General features: G+C 62.6%; 1 protein-coding gene across 5 annotated transcripts in view; it reads left to right on the forward strand.

Moving 5' to 3' along the window:
• Positions 1-25,162, forward strand: part of KIF21B (kinesin family member 21B) — a 63,423-nt gene that overhangs the window by 12,117 nt on the left and 26,144 nt on the right. For 4 of the 5 annotated variants that reach the window (XM_089773633.1, XM_089773634.1, XM_075910516.2 and 1 more), the window contains exons 2-11: positions 13,662-13,884; positions 14,168-14,350; positions 18,455-18,604; positions 20,493-20,627; positions 20,746-20,901; positions 21,626-21,741; positions 22,371-22,566; positions 23,947-24,136; positions 24,260-24,323; positions 24,938-25,159. In XM_089773633.1, coding sequence (XP_089629759.1) covers positions 13,662-13,884; positions 14,168-14,350; positions 18,455-18,604; positions 20,493-20,627; positions 20,746-20,901; positions 21,626-21,741; positions 22,371-22,566; positions 23,947-24,136; positions 24,260-24,323; positions 24,938-25,159 — 1,635 coding nt within the window. Of the gene's footprint in view, positions 1-13,661; positions 13,885-14,167; positions 14,351-18,454; positions 18,605-20,492; positions 20,628-20,745; positions 20,902-21,625; positions 21,742-22,370; positions 22,567-22,605; positions 23,587-23,946; positions 24,137-24,259; positions 24,324-24,937; positions 25,160-25,162 lie in introns of those variants that run through there. The other variant, XM_089773635.1, reaches the window with a different exon arrangement.

The following is a 25,162-nucleotide window of genomic DNA, read 5'->3' on the forward strand; positions in this document are numbered from 1 at the left end:
AAGAGGCTGGAGAGAGGCTGTTCTCAGTGGTGTGGGATGGCAGAACAAGGAGCAATGGGCTCAAGTTGCAATGGGGGAGGTCTAGGATGGATAGTAGGACAAGCTATGTCCCTAGGTGGGTGGGGAAGCACTGGGACGGGTTTCCTAGGGAGGTGGTGGAATCTCCAGCCCTAAAGCTTGTTAAGTCCTGGCTTGACACAGCCCTGGCTGGGATGATTGAGTTGAGGTTGGTCCTGCCTTGAGCAGGGGGCTGGACTAGATACCTCCTGAGGTCTCTGCCAGCCCTAATCCTCTATGATCCTGGTAGTTTAGCAATATTAATTTAGTAAAGAGGTGATCCTGGGGGTGTGTTAGGCACGTTAATTATGGTACAACAGTGTAATTGGAGCGGAGGGGGCAGGAGAAAATTACACTCGTCGAAGCTCTAAGAATACCAACCTGCTTGAAATACGATCCTGGCACATCTGTCTGGGGGGGAGGGGAGCACTTTTCCCAGGGGTCCCCGGTGCTAATTGAAAAGCAAGCAAACTCCTTTGCCCAGCCCTTTGCCTGGCAGGCCCAGAGGGGATATCCCCTACCCGAGGCTGTCAAAATACACCGTGTTGTTAGATTAAACAGTCGAGAGGGTTGGGACCTGCCTGATTGCAAGGGGAGGTCACGTGGGACTCGGCCACAGAGGTCCCCCCCCCCCCGGAGGCGCCGAGTGTGGGGAGAATTGTGCACAGCTGGGCTGTTTCCGCCAACGTTAAACGCAAACCGGTTTCCCTCCTGGCCACAGTTTGGGCTGGAGGTTGAGCGCGTGGCCCTGTTGTACCGTGTGAGACTCTGAGCGGGCGCGTGGCTTGCACCGCGCAGACGCTGGGGGTGGCTTCCCCAGGAGGGTTCACTTCCCAGCACTCCGACGGGGGTGATACGTGGGCACGCGGGGGCCCTTCCAGCATATTCGCTGCCGTCTGTCTGGCTTCTCTTCTGCACGCTCCACGGCAGGCGTGGCGGGTCTGTTCCCAGCAGCGCCTCGTCACTGGCGTGAACGTATCGGGAGCAAAACTCCCAGCCTGCTGCTTCTCTGCTGTCGGAGACCCTCCTGTGCAGCCAGGCCGGCTGCAGTTCCCTTTGTAAGCAGTTTGTTTTCTGCGGGCTGCCCCTTTAAATCTGCAAAGCCTCGGCTGCTTATCTCTGCAGGCAGCCATCTAGCTGTTGCACTTCTCTAGCCCTCAGCTGTACAGTATCTGAGCCCAGCAGGACTCCCACGGTTGTTATCCTTGGACACCTCTGCTGCGACCCTCACTGTGCCCCTAGCACCCCTAGCTCTTCTCTAGCGCTTGCAGGGCTGGAAGCACAGGGCACTGGCAGTCAAGTGGCATTGTGCCCATTTTTCAGATGGGGAAACTGAGGTAGATAGAAACGAAAGGGTTTGTCCACCTAGGGAAATAGACCAGACCTGCTCCCCATGTGGACAGTCTGGTTCTGGAATAAGAGTAAACTCACATCCTGCCTGAATCTGGATTCGTTTCCCTTTGTGGACAAGCCCTGAGTTGCTTGCCCGAAGAAGGTCACAGAGTCAGTGGCAGGGCACTGAACCTAGCTCTCCCATTGGGTCGTCCTTCCTCCCCTTCCCATGTTGTTCCCCCTCCGCCCGAGCGAAAGTCATTCAGGCCAGGGGGGTTGGTTATTGCAAGGGCAGGACCCCGCTTCTCGCGCCTCCCCTCCCCCCAAGCTTTGCCCCCCTCGGCTACGGAGCTGAGCCTACCCACAGCACTCCCCAGCGGCCCCTCTCCCTGCGGCCCCACGACGTGTTTGCAGGAGCTGCTCCTGCATGAGACTTTGCTGCTGCCGTTGGCTCTTCCAGGCCTTTCCTTGTGGGCTGGAGCCGGACGGAAGGGCTGTGATGACAGCCCAGGACAACATGCGCGTTTCACCTGCCCTGCACAAAGGAGAAGGTGCCAGGTGGCCAGGGGGAGCCACACGGGGCTAACCCTGCACTGGCACCGCCCACTCGCCTGCCAGCAGCCTGGTCCTCGCCAGGAGGGTACTGCTGCCTGCCTGGCCACCCATGGGTCCTGCCCAGGACGGGGTGTCTCCCCGAAGGAGGGGCCGTGGGTAGGTCTGCTAGGGCCATGTGGCCACAAGGGGGGTTTTCATCGGTTTGCAGAGCTCATGGTGGGGCCGCATGAGGCCGGTGTCCCCTCGCCAGGTCTTGCTGGCAGCCTGCCCTGCGCTCCCCCCCCCCCCCCCCCCGCAATGGTCTGCTGCGTGGGAGAGGCCACAGCCACGTATCGAGTGATGCGTGGGCAGGGCCGGGGGCAGCGGCTGCAGTCTCCAGCCCAGAGCCACAGCTGACCAGCGAGGGACGGTTCCCAGCCTCTCTTGCAGCCTGGGCTGGGGGGGGGGCTTTTCTCTCCCTTCCTCCCCCCACCCCTTGGAGAGAGGCTGCTGAGGGAGCACTATGGTTCATTGTCCTGACCTTTGCCACCAAGGGACAAAGCCGCCCGTCATGGCTCCCACTGGGCTCCTTCTCCTTCCTCGGCAGGGGCAGCTGAGGCCCGAGGTGGGGTCTGGCAGGCGCAGAATGAATGTGTGTGAGTGTGTGTGAGAGAGAGCGAGAGAAGAGCCGAGCCCGCTCTGCGATGCTGGAGCCAGGATGGAGAGAGGGCTCCTAGCTCACACCTGGGGCGCGATCAAACACCCCACGGCCGGCTGGGCCGGGGCGTGTCTGTGGTAGCCGCCCGAGGGCTCTGGGCTTCAAAGGGCTTTAGACCCCCTCAGAGCGAGGAGCAAGCAGCGTCCCCTAGGGGACCATTGTGGAATAAATTGCTCATGGGGGAAGCTTCTTCCTGACCCCGGTCAGTCAATGTCTGGGCAGGCCCTGAAGCATGAGGGTTCCCATCCTTTAGGCATGTGCGTTCTCTCCAGCAGATCTGGAGGGGCAGGAAGAAGCCGGCAGGAAGTAGAGTGGCCAGGTGGCCAGTTTAGAACCGGACAGTCCAGCCTTTGAGTGTTCTGTTCGGGAAACACACTGAGACAATAGAACTGAGACAATAGGTCTGTCTGGGATCTTCTAAATCCGATGGAATGTCGATTGTGATGGAATGTCAAGTGCGTCCAGGATTTTTGTTGACACCGTCTGGCAACCCTCGCAGGAAGGCAGCACCTCCCTAGTGGTGAGCGAGTCTGTGCGTTGGGTGCAAGCTCTCGGGGACGAGTACGTGCCTGTGTAACAGGGAGGCCTGGGCCATTAGGCGCGACCTCAGTACAACCCTCGTTCTAGTGGGAAGAGGCAAAGCCGCTGTCCCAGCGGTTCTTTAGTCTTAGCTGAGCTGGGTCTTTCCCAAGTGGGGCTTGTGTGTGTGACCGGTTTCAAGAGCCAGGGCGGAAGGGGGCCCTTTGACCATCCGGTCTGACCCCTGCATAGTGCAGGCTGGAGACCTGCCCCAGAAAAACATCACCTGGATTTAAAATTGCCCGGGATGGAGAACCCCACACCAGGGTGGCCCAATGGTTAGGACGCTTGCCAGAGACCCGGGTTCAACACTTGGACCTGGGGTAAGCAAATGCCTTAGTCTCTTGGGGGCCCCATCCCTGTCTCGTGGGAACGGCGGCACGATCTCAGGAGGGCAGCTTTGGCCAGGCTGCTACCAGCCTCTCGCAGTGCACTCTGCTTGCTATTGAAGTCCCCGGGCAGCGAGCCGCGGGCGAGCCTCCAGCGCCTGGGCGGCCTGGCTTTCAGTCGCAGGGCTAACGGGCCGGCAGCTCCTGGGCTGGCCTGTGGGCTGATGAGTCTGCGCTGGGAGGGGTGGGGGGTTCTTAGAGCTCTCGATGCAGAGGAGCGCTCTCTTCCACTCCTCCCTCTTCCATGGGAGCGGCGGCCCTTGGGTGCTGGGAGCGTCTCCCGCCTGCCCGGACAGGCCCGCGCCAGCACCCGGGCATTGCAGCTCCAGCGCCGAACCCTCCTGGCCCCAGGCTGGAGCGTGAGAGCCAAACCGCCCCCACTGCCGTTTGGAGCAGGCTAGCGCGAGTCTTCTCTGCCCACGTGGGCTGGGAGCCCGCTCCTGGCGTGGCCTGCAGGGCAGTGGCCTGGGATTGTGTCCTTTCCCTTTGCTCCTTGCCTTGTCTCCTGTATGGCCTGCAATGCTACAGAGCCGGGCAGCTCCTTGGGCTCCAAGGCTGTTGTCTGCCCAGCGCCTGGCCCGGTCTGTGAGCGAGCGCTGCATTATCGCAGTACCCCGGGGGGCTCTCCTCCCTTGCGCTTGCGGGGCCTGGCTGGAAATGTCCCTGGAGGGGATGGGGGGACCCACCTTTTGTCACCTCTGCCTTTCGGAGCACAGAGGGAGACCCTTCCCTTTCCCTCAGGCGCAGGGCCGGTGTGTGTGGGCAAAGCTGCTTTGCCCTGTGGCCCCAGAGACCGGTGCAGGCGTGAACAGCCGTGGGTGCTGCTGTTCCAGACTCCTCCGAGAAACCTGACCACAGAACCCTGCAGCTAGCTTAGAATCAGACGGAGCACCGGATGCTGTTACCTCTTGGGGGTTCGGCGGGGCCCCCGACGGCCCAGTGGGGTGGCTGGGTTTCCCTGCTCCCGTCCCTCTGTTTAACCCGTTTGCTCGTTCCTCTCTGGAAGCCAGTCTCCTGCCCGCCCCAGAGCCTGTCTCGGTGAAGCGCGGGTGCGTGGGTCAGCACAGGTGTGCCACGGCAGAGCACGTTGGCTGCCCCGTGCATGCCTGAAGTAAAAGGCTCCCCTAAGACCTGGGTCAGAGGGGCCAGGGAGCGAGCTGTTTCCGAGCTGTGCATTCTGGGAAACGGGGCTCAGGAACAGCAGAGGTGGCAGGAAGATGCCCCGCTGCCTGGCAAACCCTCTCCATCCATACCTGTTGGAGGGCTCCCCATAGCCCTGGGCCTGCAGCGGAGCCCATCGGCGCAATCCTGGATGACTACAGGCGTGTGTGTGTGTTGGGGGGGTGTGAACAGTCCCTCTCTTCTGGAGGCAACCAGAGTGTTCCCTGTACTGGTCCCCAGGGAGGAGGGGAGGGATCGGGCGGCAGGGCAGGGAGTGCCCCGGAGAGACGGCTCCTGCCGGGCAAAGCTGCATTGAGCTGGGTCCTCCCGGGGTCTCGGCCCTGCTGAGCGTGCCTGGAGCGCCGCGTTGGAGCCGATCCTGGTTGCGAGGGGTGGAGGGTGTGATTGCTGCTGGACCTAGGGCAGAGCTGTGAACCGGCCCGGCCGGGTTCAGCTGTTGCCAGCCGTGGAGAATCCAGCAGAGCCCTTGGGAGGCTGTTCCCAGGGTTACTGACCCTCTGTTTCGGTGTATCCCTTATTTCCAGCCCAACTTTGTCTAGCTTCAGGTTCCAGCAGCTGGATCTCGTTAGCCCTTCCTCCGTTAGCCGGAAGAGCCCATTAGTGTAGCCTGGGGCCCCATCTCCATTGAGCCTTATCTAGCCCCCATCTCTAGGGGATCTGCACCCCTTATAGCCATTCAGATTTACTCTGACCCACCAGAAGTGCTCTTACCCCACAGCACTGATTGGGAAACTGAGGCACAAGATAGCAGACCTGGGGTGCACCCCATACGCTGAGTTTCAGTTGAGTGCTCTAGCCATTAGGCCATTCTGTCTGGTCAGCTTGCTGCTGGGGGGTCTCCAGAAAGCCTCAGCGCATTGGCCATAGGCTGCAGTGCCTGGGGCATGCACTCCCCGCTCCGGACCGGCGTCCCGCAGGCGTGCTGAGGGCCGGGCTAACGTGCCGCTGGGAGGTGACTTAAGGGTGTCTCTTGCCCGGAGCCATAGGGGGAGCGCTGGCCGACCAGGCGCCACCGTCCAGCAGGAGCCTCAGTTGATTTTCTCCAGTCACCTCCGCTCCCTTCCAGCTGTCGTAATTAAATGCTTCACTTTGGCTTGAGTTCGCTCCCAGCCAACCAGAGAGCCTGCAAGCGCTCTCCCTTGGGTTCGTTTGTAGGCCTGACTCCTCCTCCTCCCACCCCTCCCCTCCAAGGACAAAGCCATCCCAGCATCCCTCCCCTGCCCCACTTGGGACTCCCAGATCTGCGGTGCTGGCTGCAGCAGAGGAGGAATGGGCAGATGGACAGAGCACTAGCTTGGAGGCATGGGCTCAAAAATCCCCTGCTCTCCCACTGATGCTCTAGATGTCCTTGGGCAATTCCCTTAGCTTCACATCAGCCTCGGTGCAATGGGCATCCGGGGCACATAGTGACAGGAGGGAGGTGAGGCTCAGCAGCTGTCCTGGGCTTGTTACAAAGGAGCCGCTCTGTCTTGGCACTTGCACTCGGCCACAGAGCTTGTGCTGCTTGGGAGTCGCTCTTGCTCCACCTTACTCATGCCAGAACAAAAGGCCTCATTCTCTTGGGGCTTGAGAGATGAGCATCATGTCTCCGTCAAGTCTCTTGCATCCTGCAGTGGATGATGGACCAGCCTGTGCAACAGGATGTCCCAGAGCCCAGAAGAGTTTGACAAAGCAGAGGTCAAAATGGGTCCTAGCCAATGTTCCCTCTAATCTTTCCCTCCATGTGCGGAATAAATGTGCACCTAGGCGTGTGCGACTGTGCACCACCAGTGGAAACACAAACCTAGCTGTGGGCTCTCTGCTAATCAACTGGGCCGCGCTGGAATCTCTCCTGAGCAACCACACAAGCTCCCAGCTTCCAGGGCACACTGCCCATAGCTATAATGTTGCGGCAGGGACCATGCACTTACAATAGTGCCAGCATATGGACCAAAGCGAGTTCTGTCCTAGTCAATATTTGTAATTGGCGACCTGGAGACTATGGACCAATAGGCTTGACCTAAGCACTTGTTCTGCCTTCAAACACGGTATCCAGGTGCCTCCTAAAATCAGGTGCAACTCCTCAGCCAGAGAGGATGTGTGGAGCTTAGCACACCAGAGCCAAGGGCTGGAACAGAACCCCCCTTTCCGCCCCGTAATGTGGCTGGTGTGGGGAGAGCCGATCAGAGGCACAGAGCGACTGGAGGGGACGGGCTAGGCAGCAGTCGCACCAGGCTGAGAGCTCGGGGATTGGAGCGGGTGATGGATTCAGTGTGAGTCGCCCACACGATGCTTCTGCAGAAATAGACGGAGTGACAGGAGCCGGAGCTGCCGTGATGTGAATGTAGGTTACACCTTAGGCAGCAGCTCCGACAGGCTACTCCCCGCTGCCGAGGTGGAGAAACGGAGGCTGGGGCGTGTGGTAGAGCCAGGCCTGGATTCCTCCTAGTTGCTTAGTTGCTTTGACTTCATTCAGCTTCCCGGTGCAACCCAGTGCTCCGTGTGTCACAGGTCCCCCTCTGGGCCGAGCCGTAGGGCACAGGAGTCTGGACTGCTTAGCTGGGGCTGTCAGCATTGGCGAGCGGGTAGCTCATGCTTGCGATCCGCACGCTGCCCGTCAGACTGACAGCTGTATTTGCTGCAGCACCAGACCTGGCCTCCTCTGAGGTCCGTTTCGTTCTCTGCTGGTGCCGATGGCACGGGGTAGAAACCCCCAAGGACTCTGGGCAGTAGTGGAATCCCTCTAGAAAGTGGAGCTGGTTGGTGAACGAGCAAAACTCTGAGCCAGCAGCTGCCTGCCCTCTGGCATCCCAGAGACCTTTCTATCCTCCCCAAATACAGGGCTTCCTGCTCCCCCATGTGGGGGTCCCCCCTCCCATCTTATGTCAGAATCCTCTGTCTTCCAAGGGAAGGTTTGACTGGGATGCAGATCTGACTTGGAGGGGCGGGTGTTCTTGCCTCTAGACAATTGTCCGTCAATTGGGGTGTTTGTGTGACAGCCTGTGTGTGTGTGTGTGTGTGTGTGTGTGTGTGTGTGTGTGTGTGTGTTGGTGTGTGTGTGTGTCTGGGGAGTGTGCCCTGGTCTGCTGTGTTGTGGTTTTATTGAATGTGATGTAATCTGTCGCTCTGAGCCCAGCGGGCCCCGTGCCTGCCTGCCAGGGTCTGTCCCTGCCGCGGGCAAGGCCGTGCTGTCCAGCCTGGGGCGATCCCTTGACCTCGGGACCACAGCCAGATAGCAGCTGCTGCGAGCGCCCAGCATGAGTAGACCCCAGAGCAGCCGGTTACCAAGCCCCCCTGTGGGCACGTGTCCTCACTGGCCAGGCAGCAGGGCGAAGGCTGGAACGCCACCGGGGGCACAGCGCGGTGGGTGTCTTGGGGAGATGTTACAAACTGCCGGTAGGTGATAAATAATTCTGTCCCCCCCCACGCCCCCCTGGGGGGCACTTCTCATGCGAGCGGAGGGTTTGCCCCAGGGTCCGTGGCTGGCTTCCTCTTGCTGCATGCGGTCTGGTGGCGCCTCTGCCCCAGAAGCAGCTGCATTCCGGCACTGCTGTGCACTTCCCACACGCAGGGATGGGGTAGGGGGGGAAAAGTGGTGGAGGTTTAATTTCGTGCCAGATTTTCAAAGCGGCTCCGTTCCCAGCAGCTCAGTGGGTGGGTGGAGGCCGTCGGGAGCCGGGATCTCTTGAAAAGCTGCGGCCAGGTTGTGTCTGGCAGGGCTGTTCTAGTATACATTGGCCAAGCTCTGTGGGCTGCGCTGCTGGATAGAGGTGAAATAGTCCCAGAGCAATAATGTCACCATGGAAGGGGAAACTGAGGCACAGAGGGGGTGGCGAGCGGCGGAGGCGCTCTAGAGTTTCAGTAGAGGAGCTGGGTTTGCGGGGGGTTGCCCTGAGCATCAGGGGAATTGAGTCCGGGGGTCTGAGTTCAGCCTGAACACAGCTTCCAGTCAGACGGCTCCCCGTGACCCCGGGATGGTGGGACATGAAGCCCCAAGAAAGGGATGCCCCTTCCTACAACCCTGGTTTTCCTCCCCATCCATTCCGTGGGGCAATTGGGTTATTGATTAGCCTCCGGAGTGCTGGGGGCCGTTGTGAGCCTCGTGGGGCGTGAACCCTGCGGCCAAGCTGGGGCCCGCCCGGCGTGGCTCCGTGGCCCTGCTGTCTCGTGAGGAGGCTCCTCGAATCGCTCCCTGCTGTCGTCGGGCTGCGGACTCGCTCTCAGGCCCCTTCAATGCTTTGGACGCCAGCCCAATTGGTTCCCTCTGTGCAAACGTTGGCTCGTGGGGCCGCGCGGAACAAGCCGGCCATTGTGCGTGCCGGGGCCACTGGAGAAACTGCCCCCGGGCTTTTTATAAGCAACTGTGTGTGCGTGTCAAAGCATTTCACCCCTCGGGTTGTCCCCTGCTCCCCCTCCTCCTCCCCGGCGGATGCTGGGTTGCCATGGCAACCGCGCGGCGGCTTTCACATCCTGCCAGCCCAGAAAGAAAAGAGCGAGGCTCCGAGTCGGGGAGCCCCCCGGTTGCTTTATGAACTGCTCTCTGTCTCTCGCCCGGCCTAGCCGGCTCCGGATGCAGGATGGGGGCTGCCTGGCACAGCCGCGGCAGCCCCCGGTGCTGTCAGTCACCGGCCCGCGAAAGGGCAGGCTCTCCCGCCCGGCCTGTGTCTGTCTCTCCCGGTGTGTCGGCCGGCCCGTCGCCGTGGGCCCGGCCCCGGCTCTCCGCCAGCTGGGCCGCGTTTGTAAATGGACGGGCCCTGCAGGAAGAATCCGCGGCTCCATCCGGCCACGGCAGTCAGCCCTCAGGGCGTGGAGCAGACCTCTCTGCTGCCCTCCCCACAGCTCAGCCAGCAGGGTGTGCTTGGCGGGGCGGGGGATTCTCTCCTGCCCCCAGCCCCTCTTGCACCCGGCTGGGGCATACGTCACCCCCCTCTCCGGGGGGGCCAGGAAGGGTCCAGCCCGCGTATCTTGCAGGGCTGTGTGCTAGCGGCAAACGCCAGGGGGTGCGTAGTGTCCCCTTCCCCTTCCTGCACCCTCATCTGTGCGAGCCCCGACACCGGTGATCCCGTGGTGAGCAGGTCTGTGTGTGGGCCCCTCCGCCTGTCCGGCTGGACTCCCAGTGCCCCCTGGAGGCTGCTGGCGTTGGAACTGTGGGGCCATTGGCGGGAGGGGGGCTGAGCAAGGGCTGGTGCGCACCCCCCACTGCCCAGCGGGGCTCTGCGCACACTCAAGCCCCCTCTGCAATAAGAGGGTGTGTCAGCCATTGTCCTCCTGAGACGGAGGCTGGAAGCAGCTCGTGTGGTTGGAACAAGCCGCATCTTGTGCCTCGGCGTGGCAGGTGCGACTCTGCCGGTGCAGTGGGCTGTTCGCTGCCATGGCCACTGGCAGATCTACTTCCTGGTGCAAGTGGGGCGCTGGTTCGATCTTTTCCAGGGAGGCTGCCTCGTGTGACGGCGCGTTGCGGTTTTCCCGTCTCCTGCACCCCCGTAATGGCACGAACAGACTCCCCCAGCCAGTAGAATAGAGGGAGTTTATTGCTTCTCCAGGATACAGCACAGCACAGATGTTATCTGGTTCCAGGGCAGGCCTAGGATGCCTCAGCCCCCCTTGAGATGGGGGAGACTGGGCCCCTAAATTCCAGCCCCTTTCCCTAGGCTGTCTCCTCCATGCTCCCAGCCAGAAACCTAACTCACTCTTCCAGCCCTGCCCCCAGCCAGGGCTCCACTCCCCTTCTTCCCATTGTTCTGCTCCCTGGGAGATCACTGGTCAGACAGGTTTGGAGCCCCCTTTGCATAGTGACTCATCCCCTGCCCTGCTGGGCCGTGCTACAGCCAGTGGAGGTCACTCACAACCCCCTGCCCAGCATAGCAACCAGCAAGGTACCCACACTACGTCACAAGGCTGCCTCTTGTCGGGCACGAGGAACCATTTCCCTGCCTGTTAGCTGCTGTTCAGTGACCGGTGGGGAACTCCCGAACCCCCAATGGGCTTAGGCGTCTGGGCAAGCAAGTGCGGTGCTTGATGTGCTTCGGAGCAGCCCCTGCAGGTGGGGGAGGCTGGCTCAGGTGGGCTCGGGGTCAGGTGAGGAGTGACGTTCTCGCCCCGGCTTGCTGTCTGGGCTGCCTGGATTCCGATGGGACCTCGCCAACCTCCGTAGCGCCTGCTGCTCCTCAGCACAGCTTTAAGAACCGAGAGAGCCGTCCAGAGGCCTCACACCACTCGGACCTCACAGGCCACATTCCTCCCTAGGAAGGCTTCCATGCCTATGGACCTGGTGTGCGTTGTCAGCACGGCAGGAACTGGTCTCCTGGGTCTCAGTGTGGTTAGCCCTATTGTGCAAGTGGGGAAACTGAGGCAAGGCCACATGGCGGGTCAGCGGCAGGTCTGGGATTACAACCCTCCGTGTAGATTTGCAGGGGTTTGGTCTTGTTCCTGGCTTTATTTTAACCATCTGTGACCACAGACCTGCGATGCCTTATCATCCCCACCTGAGCACTACAGTAACTCACTAGAACCGCGCCATCTGCCCGGCCTCATTCCTGCTGTGTCTTAGACACGTGACCAGGCACCTTCGTTGGTTAGACAGGACAATCGTGTGGCTATTTCAGTCTCTAACGCGCTGTTGAGAAGTCTCCAGGGTGCAGTTGACGAGGCGTGGAGCGAGCTTTACAGAGCTGTGCGAGGCCACTCTGTCAGTGCACAAGTCCGTGTGATCGGCTAATCCCCCTGGAGATTTCTTCCGTCTCGAATCCCAGCCGGTCCAGCCTTGTCCATCTGCCTGCTCCCCTGCTAGCAGCCAGGCTTTGCCATGGTCCAGGGTCCCATATCCAGCGGGGCAGCACTGAGGGAAGTACAAGAAATGCATGAAAGGGAAACGAAGGATTCACCCGCCTGTATAAAGTTTCTTCCTGACCCTGGTCACCTAGGAGCTGGTTCGTGCCCTGAAGCATGAGGATTTATCACTTTTTTAAAATAAAACATTTCTCAGCTTCTCAACCTCTTTGCAAATACCCAGTTCTCCTTTGAGTCCAGTGAAGCTTTTGGCATCAGGGCTGTGTCATAGCAGGGAGCGCCACAGGCTAACTCTGTGCTGGGTAATAAAGGATCGGACTCGTTGTCTTGTTGTCCATGGAGCCATGAACTCCATGGCTTGTTCTGCATTTCCTTGGTCCAGTTCTCTGAGTCCCCCCCGTCCTTCCAAGTCACGCTGAACCCCCCCCCCTTCATCTGACACCACCCTTCGAGTCCCGTTGTCAGGTCCTCTTGGTTTCAAAGGTCTCTGGGGTGGGGTGCTGTGTTGATGCATTCTCCTGGTGAAATTGTACGGTGCCTGTTACCTGCCTCTTCTTCACCCAGACCATCCGGATTTTGGCTTGTGCCTCTGGGTGCTTTTTGTGAAGCCCTGATGTCCAGTTTTTTAACCTGGGGACAGAGGCGGAGCAGGGGGCGGGACCTTGGGGGACAGAGGCGGAGCAGGGGGCGGGACAGAGGCGGAGCAGGGGGCGGGACCTTGGGGGAAAGAGGCGGAGCAGGGGGCGGGACCTTGGGGGACAGAGGCGGAGCAGGGGGGCGGGACCTTGGGGGACAGAGGCGGAGCAGGGGGCGGGACAGAGGCAGAGCAGGGGGCGGGACCTTGGGGGACAGAGGCGGAGCAGGGGGCGGGACAGAGGCGGAGCAGGAGGCGGGACCTTGGGGTCTGGTTATTAGAAAGGTGGCAGGTACCTTCCAGCTCTATGAGAACTGTATATTTAAAAAAAAAAAATACAGCGGAGGACACTCCTCAAGCCCAGCACATGGCTCGTTTTGGGTTTGGGGGAATTTTTTTATTTTGTTTGTTCTTAAAGTAAATTGTGGGGGCTGTTGCTGTTTTCTCAGCCCTCGGCTTGCCGAGAGAAGCTTGCGAGCGCCATCCAGATTCCGGTTTTAAAGCTCGCCATTTTAAGCCTGGTGTATCTGGAGGACCTGTCTCGTGATTGTCAGGTGCCTGACTTCTGGCAACACGGCATTGTTTCCCGCCAGAAACTCGATCCTCAGTTCTGGGAGGGAAGCCTCCTGTTACGGTGCAGCAAAGCTATTTCCAATCGGCCTGCTCCCGAAACAGAAACCGATTCTTTCCCTGGCAAGAGCTGGCCCCCCGGCCCAGCCTGTGTTTGGCTCTCGAACGCTGCCTCTTGCGGGATGTTGCCTGGGCTTGGCCCGTAGGCGCTTGGCGGCCCTGGAGCGGTGTAGTAGTATCAGGGTCTGGTGCCTTTCTTCTCCTGGGGTGGGCTGGGGCAGAGGGTACGTTCAGCATCCCGGCCCCTGGCTCCCCCATCTGCGTAGCATGTTTGCTTCTTAGCGAGCTATTGTAAAAGATGCATTTTAGGTGGCTTTGAAGGTCGCTGGGTGGACACACAAAGGCCTGCTCACCCCTCCGCCAACCAGCACACCCTCCCCGGTTTGGCTCGGACCCCAGCTAGGGTGAGAGTTGTGGTGCAGTGGCTTCTTGGGTTGGTGGCTTTGGTGACAGTGACCACTGGGCCCCAGCGATCTCGCTTACTGCCAAGCAGCCCTCACAAGGGAATTGCTCTCTAACTACTGACTGGGGGGGTCTGAACCAGCAACCTCGAGGTGCCAAGACCTTACATGGGTAGCACCAAGGTCCCTCCCCTATGGGGTTATTCACAGGAGTCCTGGGGGCCAACCCTAGCCAAATTCCTGCTTCCTGCTGTTTCACCGGGGGGTGCGATTCCTGTGCTAACCGGTTACTTTTTGTGGGTAAGCAGCTGCTGCCGTGTTCCTGCCCAGAGGTGGCTGCATTTCACCCATGGGCAGCCCCTTGCCGCCGGGACGCAGGGTGCTCAGGGAGAGGTCAGATTGTCGTGTCCTCAGCTGTTTGTCTTCTCCACCGGCAGGATCCGTCCCCAGCTGTCCAAGGAGAAGATTGAGGGATGTCACATCTGCACCTCGGTAACGCCTGGGGAGCCCCAGGTGTTGCTGGGAAAGGACAAGGCCTTCACCTACGACTTTGTCTTCGACCTGGACACGTGGCAGGAGCAGATCTACACCACGTGCGTCAGCAAGCTCATTGAGGGCTGCTTCGAAGGCTACAATGCCACCGTGCTGGCGTATGGCCAGGTACCCGCTTTCCCCGCTTGTGTCGGTGGCAGACCTGGGTCACCGCACCACCAGCTCCGGCAGGGCACTGAGCGCTGGGCCAGCACAGCTGGGCAGGTCCTGCAGGTCGGAGCTGAGGCTCATTGGTGGGGTGCAGGGCAGAGGCCAGAGCTGGCATGTTGGGGGGGCTGCCGGCTGGGTTCTTGGGGCATCAAGCTGTTGGGGAAGGGTGGCTGCTGGTTGGGATTAGCGGGCTGGGGCGGATGCGCCGGGGCTGTCTAAGCGCCTGTCCTGTGCCTTTCAGACCGGAGCTGGCAAGACGTACACCATGGGCACCGGCTTTGACATGAACATCTCCGAGGAAGAGAACGGGATCATCCCCCGGGCCATCTCCCACCTCTTCAGTGGCATCGAGCAGCGCAAGCGGGCGGCGCAGGAGCGGGGCACGCCTGTGCCTGAGTTCAAAGTCAGCGCCCAGTTCCTGGAGGTGGGTGTGAGCGAGGGGGGTGAACTGAGCACGGGGAGTGGCCGTGCTCACGGCCGTGGGGCAGGGCCTGGAGAGCGGCCGTGCCCGCGTCTGTGGGGCAGAGCACAAGGAGCTGCCGTGCCCATGTCCGTAGGGCAGGGCCCGGGGAGGGTCTGCAAACCACAGCTGCTCATGCGCCGCTGCAGGGCCCTGCATCAGACAGCGCTGGCTGGTCACACTCTGGCTTCTCCGGGAGGCAGCAGACCTGGTTACCTCTGCCCTGCCCACCTCCGTGGCTCCTGCCACCCCAGCTATTGCTCCAGGCTTCCTCGCTAGCTGGCCTCCCCTGCGAGGCAACAACATGCTGGCCCTGCCGCCTCTTCGCCTCTCCATTGCCCCATTCATCACGCCCTGCCATTAACCAAACCTTTCCTGTGGCGCCTTTGATCTGGAGCGCGCCCATCATGCCGTGCAGGCTGCGTGTACTTGCCGATCGCTCAGCGGTGCCCCCATGCAGCGAGATCTTTGCCCGGTGGGAGCTGCCGTCACAACTTGGCGCCCGTCCTGGTGACGGGGATGCTGCCCGCTCACAGAAAAGCACCAGGCGCGCCAGGACTCCGAAGTCCGGACGGCAACGGGTTCCGTGGCTCCTCGGGGCGAGGGCGGGAAGGCTGTCTGTAGACCGCCCCGCTGCGCTGACCCAGCCTCTGTGTGGTCGATGCCCCAGAAGCGTGCGAAAGCCCAGAGAGCGTGAAGGGGCTGGCTTTGCCTCTTGCGGTCGGATCATGCTGACAGCCGCATACGCTGTGGTGTACGGATCCAGGCTGTGCCACGCTTGGGTCCAGGGACTAGCGCTGGGAAGGAGGTCTGTGTGAGACCACTGGCGGCTGCTGCTACATTATTTTGCCAGTGTGACGGCGCGTTGGGGTTCCCCCGTCTCCTGCACCCCAAAATGGCACAAACAGACTCCACCAGCCAGTAGACTTGAGGGTGGTTTATTGCTCCTCCAGGATACAGCACAGCACAGATGTAATCTGGTTACAGGAACTGGGGCTAAGAGGCCTCAGTGCCCCCTTGAGATGGGGGGATCCCAGCCCCCTCCCCAGTTCCTTCTTCCCTGCTTTCCAGCCAGGAACTAACCCTCCTCTTCCAGCCCTGCCCCCAGCCAGGGCAGCATCCACCTTCCTTTGTTCCTCTCCATGGGGGGTTGAGACCTTCTTTGCATAATGACTCATGGCCTGTCCTTCTGGGCCGTGGTACCCACTGCAGCCAGTGGGGGTTACCCCAGACCCATAGAAACCAGCCAGGTACCCCCACTACGTCACAGCCAGCTCCCCTTGGCGTGACTGTTCGGGGTTCTGCAACTTTCCCTTTTCTCAGAGTGCGCAAAACCTCCGAGAGCTGACAACACGTCGCGCTTCAGCATCGAAACGCCTCCCCCGGTAGAAAACTGGAGAAGGAAGTGTCTGTTCTGAGGCTACTTAGGAGGGGCTGAAGACCTGGCTGGGTCCTGAGTTCTAATGCTGCTGCTGCGTATCTCTTCAGAGACGTGCTTTCTTGGGCTTCGCGGCACCAGTGGCCCGTTTTACAAGGCACTAGTGACTTGCAAACACGGGTCAGAACCAGCAACAGATTGAACATCTCCAGTTGGCCAGGGCCGAACCGCTAGAGCGGAGTCCCACCCCACCCCCGGAAGTCTCTGGGCTTCATTTTCTCCAACTGGGCAAAGACTTCAGACCCGTGTGACTTTACTCTGCTGCACCCGGGTGGGTGAATCGCCCTCCCCTTGCAGCTTAGAAAACCTTCCCGCTTCCGTGACCCCCTCCTGCCTCTTCCGGCCCGGAGCTGAAGATTGGGAGCGTGACCGTGGCAGAACCAAGCAGGTGGCGGGGGGATTCCCTGCTCATTGTCAACTTCCTTTGAAATCCCTTTGTCGGCGCAAGGCTGTTCCCCGGGGCTCGGTCTATACGCCCGAGGACGGCGTGGCGGGGAGCCCCGGGCGCGAGCTGCCGAATCAGACACAAGGAAACCCTGGGGCAGCGGTGCCTCTTCGAGCCTGGGGAATCTCCGTCCCTGGAGAGATTTAAGAGCAGGTTAGACAGATGACTGACGGGGATGATTTAAATGGGGCTGGGTCCTGCCACGAGGGCAGGGACTAGACTTGATGCCCTCTCGAGGGCCCTTCCTGTGTTCTGTGATACTGCAGAATCAGTGACAGCAAAGGTCCCAGTGGAGGCAGACTCCGACTTCACTGTCGCATCATCTAGATCCCCTTGCTAGCTTGTGCTTTGCCTCAGGAGCGCTCAGGTTGCTTTACAGTAACAGGAGTCCCATTTTACAGAAGAGGAAACTGAGGCACAGAGCAGAGAAGTCACTCACCCAGCAGGCCACTTGCAGAGCTGAGAACAGCTCAAACCCAAGTCTCTGGAGTGCTAGGTTAGTACTCTGATCACTAGGCCACACTGCCTGCTCCTAGCATGCCCACGATTGCCCAGCCAGCAGGAGGCGGCCTCCTTTAGCTGACTGCTTTGCCAGAGCAGCACTGCGCCTGCGGGGGGCGGTTCAGCTGGTCCACAGCGCCTGTCACCTCTGCTGCACCCCTGCGCTCCCTGCAAACCCAGCGGGGCAGAGCAGCTCAGCCCTGGGGAATTGTTTGCTCCCAGAGTTGTGCGCTGATGGCTATGCTCCACCCCTGAGGTGGCTGCATCTCCGCGAGGCTGTGTGCGGAGCTGGAATAGCAGGCGCGCTCGTTGCGGGGGGATGATGCGGGTCGGATGGAGGTCCCGAGGCTGTCAGGTGACAGGCGGCTGCCTGCTCTTACTGCTCTTATCCGTGTCCTGTGACCGGTCCCCTCTCCGGGCAGGCCCACAAGAGGGGACTTTTACTGTGCTGGAGCCAGGGACCGAGTGGAACGGATTAGCCGTCCTCTCCTGAGCTGCTCTGCGGCGCTTTCCTGCCAGCCCTGAGCCGGGAGCCTCGCGACGAACCCGCTTACGTGGCCTAGAGCCAGCGAGGTGCCAGGACTCCTGCCCTCCTCCCCGAGCCGGCGTGTGGCTCCGTGCCCTGGGACAGGCGCCCGGCCCGGTGGCCGGATCATGGCACCGCGGCGGGTGGGCGAGGTGCCCGGGTCGAGATGTGCAGCCCGTCGAGCGCCATGGGCAGCCAGGCCCCAGCTCAGCCTCCTTCTCGGGTTGCCAGTTGTCCGGTATTGGCCCAGACTTCTGTCTGGTTAAAAACCCTAGAAAATACCGGCCATGCTCAACTACTTTGGTCCCCGTCTTTGTGGGAGGAGGTGGGAGGGTTGCACTCAGCCAGGTTTTTTTCCACCATGTTCGGTATTTTGGGTGAAACTATCTGGCAGCCCTTCTCCCTTCTGGGCCATCAGTGCACCCAGCACCCTGTGCATGACCCGCTGGGTTCTCGTCACTTACACGCACGGGCGGGTCTGAGCCCTGCCAGCCCCAGACCCCCAGCCAGACGGCCCAAGGAATGCAAGGCCAGGGACCGTGGGCAGTGGGGGAAGCGCTAGCCCTGCCCTACTGCCCAAACCCCTCCCCTGGAGGGGAGCCCCACCCACCCCAGCCCCACCAGGAGGTCTGAGGCTGCCATGCTGCGGCCCAGCCCGACCCTTCCTGGTGGCTAGGGAGCAGGGCTGCAGCCAGGGCGTCGGCAGTTTTGGAAGGGCTGTGCTTTCATTTGCCTGCCGCCCACGCCAGGGCCACTGGCCACTCGGGGCGGGAGCCCGGCTGCGGGTGACGGCCGGGTCTCCTCACCTAGCCCTGTTCTAGGGCCTCCTGGGACGGGCTTTGGGAGACCTGAGTTTCCTTCCTGCTCTGCCGCACGCTCCCAGGGGAGCTCCCTTGACCCCTCTGGCCTCCGCTCCCGTCTGTACCGGGTACCGGGTGTGAGGGTGAGCAAGGACCGAGCGCTGTGGCCGAGGACAATGGGACTCTGGCAGTGGTGGGTGCATGCACACGCCGGGGGCGCTCTCCGCCAGTGCAGTCCCAGGGCTCCGATGCGCGGAGGGGCAGGATCACGGCTAGCTAGTTATACTCCCACCCGCCAGGCTCCGCAGCCAGCCCCCCGCCTCCCAGTAACCCGCTGCCCCGGCGCTCTCCCCTGCAGCTCTACAACGAGGAGATCCTGGACCTGTTCGACAGCGCCCGGGACCCCGACGCCCGCCACCGCAAATCCAACATCAAAATCCACGAGGACGCCAGCGGCAGCATCTACACCACCGGCGTCACCTCCCGCCTCATCAGCTCCCAGGACGAGGTGGGCGGCGCCTGGGCCCGGCTGCGCTGGGCTGTCCGGGAGAGCGGAGGGAGGGGCTGGGGGCGCGAGGGGCAGAGCCCCCACTGGCCACAGGGGGAGTCGGGCACTAGCCTGCCACAGCCTCAGGGCGGAAGTGCTCCCGCTGGCTCTCCTCGCCTGGCCCTGGGGGCTCTGGCTGCCGCTGCCCTGGGACAGACTCCGGGTGCAGCTGCGCCCCTGGGTGGCATGAGGGCGCCACGGCGGGATGCCAAGTCGGTTACGTTTTCCTGTGGCAGCTTCGCAGCGCGAGGGCGCCCCCTGTCTTCATGCTGGGGGATCGGTCTGTCCGTGGATTTCCACTCCCACCCCCAACTGCCCTTCCGGCCCCCCAAAGGGGGAGCTGTCCCCAGCTGATCTCACACCTGCAGCCCCCTTGCAGCAAAAGGGGGTCCCAGCTTGGGCAGGGTTACCCCTCTCCCAGGCAGGGCCCAGAGAGGAGCCTTCGAAACACGCTCCCCACCCCTTCGCTCTCGGTGCTTGGACCATTCCTCCTCTCCAGGCCCCGCTAGGGTTGCCAGGGGTCCGGTATTTGTGCTCTGTCCCGTAAAAAAAATCAGACAATGCAGGACACGTGCAATGTCCGGTATTTTCTGATTTTTTTCCGGCTGCGCACCGGACGGAAGCCTGGCGTGGGTGGGGGGAGCGGCTGGGAGTCCCAGCTGGGAGGCGGGGGCCCGATTGCCCCCGGGAGCCCTCAGTCGGTTGAGTTTGAGGAGGAGGGGAAGCCTCCTCCTCGCTCATGCGTTTCCAGGAGCCTGCGTGGGACAGGCAGCGCCCTGGGATCTGCAAGTGCCCGAGTCAGTCCCACTCCGTGCCAGCTGATTTGCTCACACACACCCCTTTCCCGGCCGGCCAGTTCTCTCCCACTTCCCTTCCTGATCTTCCCCAGCCAGCCCCCCTGCACCCTCCCAGCTCTGCTTCCCGCCGGCCGGTTCCTCTTCCTGATCTCCCCTGGCCAGCGCCACTGCACCTCCTCCCCAGCTCTGCTTCCCGCCCCCCCTTCCTCCTGGCCCCCCCCTTCCTCCTGGCCAGCCCCATGGCCCCCGACCCCCCCCAGCTGTGCTTCCAGGCTCCCTTCCTCCTGGCCAGCCCCGTGGCCCCCGAACCCTCCCAGCTGTGCTTCCAGGCTCCCTTCCTCCTGGCCAGCCCCACGGCTCCCGACCTCCCCCCCAGCTGTGCTTCCAGCCCCCCCTTTCTCCCACCCCCCCTTCCTCCCGGCCAGCCCTGCCCCCCTCCCAGCCAGTCCCACACACCCCCCCCCCCCCCATGATCAAGTGTGTCCGGTTTTTTTTTGGGGGGGGGGGGTCTGTGAGCATGTGACGCCAGGCGGCTCCTCTCTGCTGCATGAAGCAGGTGTCCCCGGGGCGGTCTCTGCCCTGTGCGTGGTGCCAGAGCCGGCAGCCTCCTGGCCAGCTGGGACTCGTCTCATCCCGCCTCTGCTGCAGCTGCTGCTTGGGGTGCATCTGAGAGCCCGCAGGAGCCTGGGCCAGCGCGCGGGGCCCTGTGCTGTGACCCACAGGCCACCTGTGACCATTGCAAGTCCCACCTGCCGTCTCCCTGCGGGTGCAGCACCACGCGCCAGGCCGGACTGCAGGGGAGAACGTAGCGTGCTGGGTTACTTGCGGCTCGCTCGGGCGGGTCCAGCCCACTCCCCGAGTCGGCTCCGCCACGGGCCTGGCTTTCCTGGTAACTTGGGAGCTGGGCTGGGCCGGGGTCACCCTACAGCACCTGCTGCTCCTTCCCTCTGGCCACTGCCCAGCGTGAGCACGCAGGGCCCCGGGGCGCCGGCTCGGCGGGAGGCTCCGCCGCTGGGGTGGAAATCTCGTCTCACCCCTTCCTGCCATTGCAGCTGATCCAGTGCCTGAAGCAGGGGGCTCTGTCCCGCACCACCGCCAGCACCCAGATGAATGTGCAGAGCTCCCGCTCCCACGCCATCTTCACCATCCACCTGTGCCAGATGAGGGTCTGTGCCCAGCCCGACCTGGTGAGGCTGAGTGGGGGGGGCTGGACGCGGAGCGGCAGCGGGATGCTCGGGGGGGCGGTGACAGCGGAGGGATGTGTCCCGTGGGGAGCGCTGACGCCGCTCCGTGTCTGCTGGCCAGGTGACCAGCCTGCCAGAGGGGTCCCAGACCTCCAGCGAGTACGAGACGCTCACTGCCAAGTTCCACTTCGTCGACCTGGCCGGCTCGGAGAGGCTGAAGCGCACCGGCGCCACGGGCGAGAGAGCCAAGGAGGGCATCTCCATCAACTGCGGCCTGGTAGGCTCTGGCGGCGGGTGGCGGAGACGGGCCGGCTGCAGGGCACACAGCCCTGGGGCGCTCTGGCTCACGAGATCCCAGGCAGCGGGAGACCTAGAGGGGACCTGGCTGCTCAAAGTCCTGGCGCAGATTTGGCAGGGAGGGGCCCGGTTGCTAGCCCAGCCCTGGGCGAGGGCGTTCGCCAGGCCGTGGCATAGGAGCAGGGTGGGGGCGAGGACTGCAGCTTGCACCCCCCTAGGGACTGTACGTCTGGAGGGCAGCGCCCCTTCCCCGGCAGTGGGTGCTTAGGGGCGGGATCGGACCCCGTGTCCCAGGCAGGGGCTCTGCCTCGGCCACTCGAGTTGTGAGAACCGTCGTGGGATTCGGGATCTCTGTTCTCCCGACGTCAGTGCTGCCGGGTGCCTGGCACAGCCCGCCTGCCACGCTGCCCCGGCTGGGGAGAGCCCCGGGGCTGGGTCTCTAGGGCTGCAGCTCAGCCCCCCTCCGCGCCCACCCTGGGAGTGACCAGATACAGGCCGAGGGGCCTGCTGAAGGCAGGGCAGTGGGGTGGCTCTGGAGTGGACTAGGGGAGCATCCTGCATAGCCACCGCAGCTGCACCGACTGGCCCGGAGCCGCCCGCCCGCCCCCTGGTAGGAGGCTCCGATCGCCCGGAGCTGCCCCCAGCAGGGAAGGGCCCCGCCCGGCCCGGGGGAGAGCTCACGGTCCCTTCCGTCTTGTCGGCAGCTGGCGCTGGGAAACGTCATCAGCGCCCTCGGAGACCAGAGCAAGAAAGCCGGGCACGTCCCCTACCGAGACTCCAAACTCACCCGGCTCCTGCAGGACTCCCTCGGGGGGAACAGGTGACCCTGGGCCAGGGCGCGGGGTCACCCGGCGGGTGTCAGCTGCCATGGGGGGGGTGACCCGGAAAGGAGGAGCTGCACCCCCGCCGGGCGGGGGGGGGGGTGCATGGAACGGGGGGGCCTGTCAGGCTGAAGCGCTGTTTGGATTTCCTGGGTGCGTTGACGGGGGCCCAGCGGCCTCTCCTGGCAGCTTTTCTAATGCGATGGGCTCGGCCCCGGGCCCCGGCGCAATTAGCCGCTTTTGCAGAATTAGCTCTTGCAAAATGTCAGCCCTTGGCAGCCCCACTTCCAGGCCTGGGCTCGCTTAAATCCCACCCTACCTGGCTCCCTCCCTGGGTGTTGACTCGCTGCTCTGTAACCAGCAGGGGAGGGTGTGGGAGGCCTGCCCTTGTCCGGCACAAAGCAGGCTGCTGCCTGAGCCATGCTGCCCATGCCAGCCCCGTGCGGAGGGGACCCCAGGCAGGGCCCAGCCGCCGATCCCAGCCCACCCTTCCCGCCCCGGTTAGAGAGCTCAGTACAGGCCAAAAGGGGCGTGTGGCCGGAGCTGCCAGCATTGGGGGGTGTCTGATCCGACGTGGCCCAGCTGTCACGTTGACACACCTCCCCGCCCCCGGCGCTCCGTCCTCCAGCCAAACCATCATGATCGCCTGCATCAGCCCCTCGGACCGGGACTTCATGGAGACCTTGAACACGCTGAAGTACGCCAACCGGGCTCGCAACATCAAGAACAAGGTGGTGGTGAACCAGGACAAGACCAGCCAGCAGATCAGCGCGCTGCGGGCCGAGATCGCCCGCCTGCAGATGGAGCTCATGGAGTACAAGGCGGTAAGGGGCTTGCTTACGAACTGCCCATCCAAGCCAGCCCCTGCCCCTCGGGCTAAGGGAGCAACTGGGCTTGTGGCCGGCGGCTAGAGGGAGCCCCATGTGCAGGCACAAAGCCTGTGTGATAAACACCTGGAATCCTCGCAGTCACCGGTTCAAATCCCAGCTGCAGCCTTGAAAAGTGGGAGTGGGTGTGTTGGGAGGGGGGATTCCTGCTCCTCCCCCCACACAGACCTGGCCCCGTTGTGTGTGCAGCTCCTTGTCTGCTGGCCTTGTCCTGCCCTGCCCCCCCCCCCAGTGCATGCTGGCACTGAGCACCACCCCAAAGATGACGCAGTAGCTTGTGGGGAGCACTGGGACCCTGCAGGGTGCACGGGACACTGAAGAAGGAGGCGGTTAAAGGGCCGTGCGTCCTGCTACGAACAGGGAGAAGGCTTTGGGCACTTTCAGAGCTCGAAGACCCCCTCCTCCCCCCGGCTTTATGTCCCTGTCCCACACGGCATGCCGCAGCCCTTCCGCTTCGCCCCCAGCTTGTCCGGGCTGGTTTCCCGAGAACACGGAGCATAAGAACGAGGGGTCACCCAGTGAAATGAACAGAGAGCAGCTTTAAAACAAGCCAAAGGACGTTTCTCTTCATGCAGAGCATGGTCGGCCTGTGGAACTCCTCGCCGGAGGAAGTTGTGAAGGCCAGGACTTGAACAGGGTTCAAAAAAGAGCGAGATAGATTCATGGAGGTTGGGTCCATCGATGGCTGTTAGCCAGGCTGAGGAGGGTTGGTGTCCCTGGTCTCTGTGTGTCAGGGGCTGGGAATGGGGGACAGGGCAGATTCCCTGTTCGGTTCATTCCCTCTGGGGCACCTGGCCCTGGTCACTCAGCAGACAGGACACCGACTTGGATGGGCCTTTGGCTCTGACCTGGTCTGGCCGTTCTTATCTTCCTAACACCAGCCCAACTGCAACCGTTGCCTGTCCAAGGGCTGAGTCTCTTATCGCCCCAGGCCAAGAGCTCATGGAGTACAAGGCGGTAAGGGGAGGGGACAGGGCACTGGGACTTGGGAGCCCTTGCTGTGCCCCAGACTCCCCGCGTGACCTTGGGCAAGTCACTTAGCCTCTGGGGCTCAGTCCCCATGTGGCCAGCGGGTAGCAGCCCTGCCTGCTATCTGGGGGTGTGGCCGGTGCTCAGATGCTGCTGTTGGGGGGCTCAGGTCAGCACCTCCACTGAGCAAAAGGCCTTGATGTCACATCCGCTGCCCCCGAGCGCAGCCCCAGGACCCTGCCTGCCTTCGTAGCGTCTCCCGCTTTCCCTGCCCTCTTGCTGTGGCTGGGTCCCCCCCCCCGGCGCTCAGGGGGGCTGACGGAGGCTGGGCTCCCCTTCTCCCCCCAGGGCAAGCGTGTCGTCGGGGAGGACGGGGCGGAGGGCTACAGCGACCTGTTCCAGGAGAACGCCATGCTCCAGAAGGAGAACGCCGCCTTGCGCATGCGGGTGAAGGCCATGCAGGAGGCCATAGACGCCATCAACACCCGCGTCACCCACCTGATGAGCCAGGAGGCCAATTTGATACTGGCCAAGGCAGGTGAGGCCAGGCCCCTCTGGAGGGCGGGGGGTTGCGGGGGAGCAGGGATCATCCTGCTGACACTGCTGCCTCCCCGGAGCTCCGGGCTGCTCCGCATTACTGATCCCAGTCCTGTCGCTCCAGCTGACGGCAACGAGGCCATTGGGGCTCTGATCCAGAACTACATCCGGGAGATCGAGGAGCTCAGGTGGGTGCGAGCCGCCTCCTCCCCTTCCGCCCGTCCGAGGGGGGCCGCGTACCGCGCGGGAGAACCCGCAGACAGGCAGCCCAGGCCCGGGAGGGGTGCTGATCTGGTTCTGGAGGCCCGGATTCCCTCCCTGGCTCTTCCGCTGCCCACCTCGGTGACTGGTGCCATGGGACTGGGTTCAGACAGGCTCTGCCACTGAGCTTGTGTGACCTTGGGCACATCACTTGCTCTCTCTCACCTTTGGTCTGACTTGACCGTTTAGATGGGGCAGGGGTCGTCTCCTGGGGGCGTGCAGCCCCCCGCACAACAGGGCCCTGGTCTCGGCTCTCTGGGAGCTAGTGAACTCGTAATAAAAGCCCCCTTTGGAGATGGGAACGCCTGGGTCCTGTAGGGTGTCCTGCCCGGCCCGGCTGGTGTGTCGTGGCACAGGCACCCCTCCTTTCTGCAGCGTCCCCTGGGAGCAGAGCCCCGGGCCCCTTCGACTGCAGTGAGCGAGGGACGTCTCTGCTGGTCCCCCCTTAGAGGTCGGGGGGTCTCTGTCCCCCGGGGGCGGGGGGCCTGAACATCTCCCCGGGCTGGTAGGTCTCCGTAACCAAGAGCCCCTCGGTCCCCAGGACAAAGCTGTTGGAGAGCGAAGCCATGAACGAGTCGCTCCGCCGCAGCCTGTCGCGGGTCTCCTCCCGGCCCCCGTACTCCCTGGGCTCGTCTCCAGGGCCGGGCCTGGGGGCGCTCAGCAGCCCCATGGTCTCCATGGAGGCAGAGGCCTCGGAAGTCCTTCGGCGGGCCAAGCAGGACCTGGAGCGGCTGAAGAAGGAGACCAGGCAGCGGAGGAAGAGGTG

Source organism: Pelodiscus sinensis, chromosome 27 (genome assembly GCF_052426305.1).
Source record: "Pelodiscus sinensis isolate ZL-2025 chromosome 27, ASM5242630v1, whole genome shotgun sequence".
Classification (NCBI taxonomy): Eukaryota; Metazoa; Chordata; order Testudines; family Trionychidae; genus Pelodiscus; species Pelodiscus sinensis.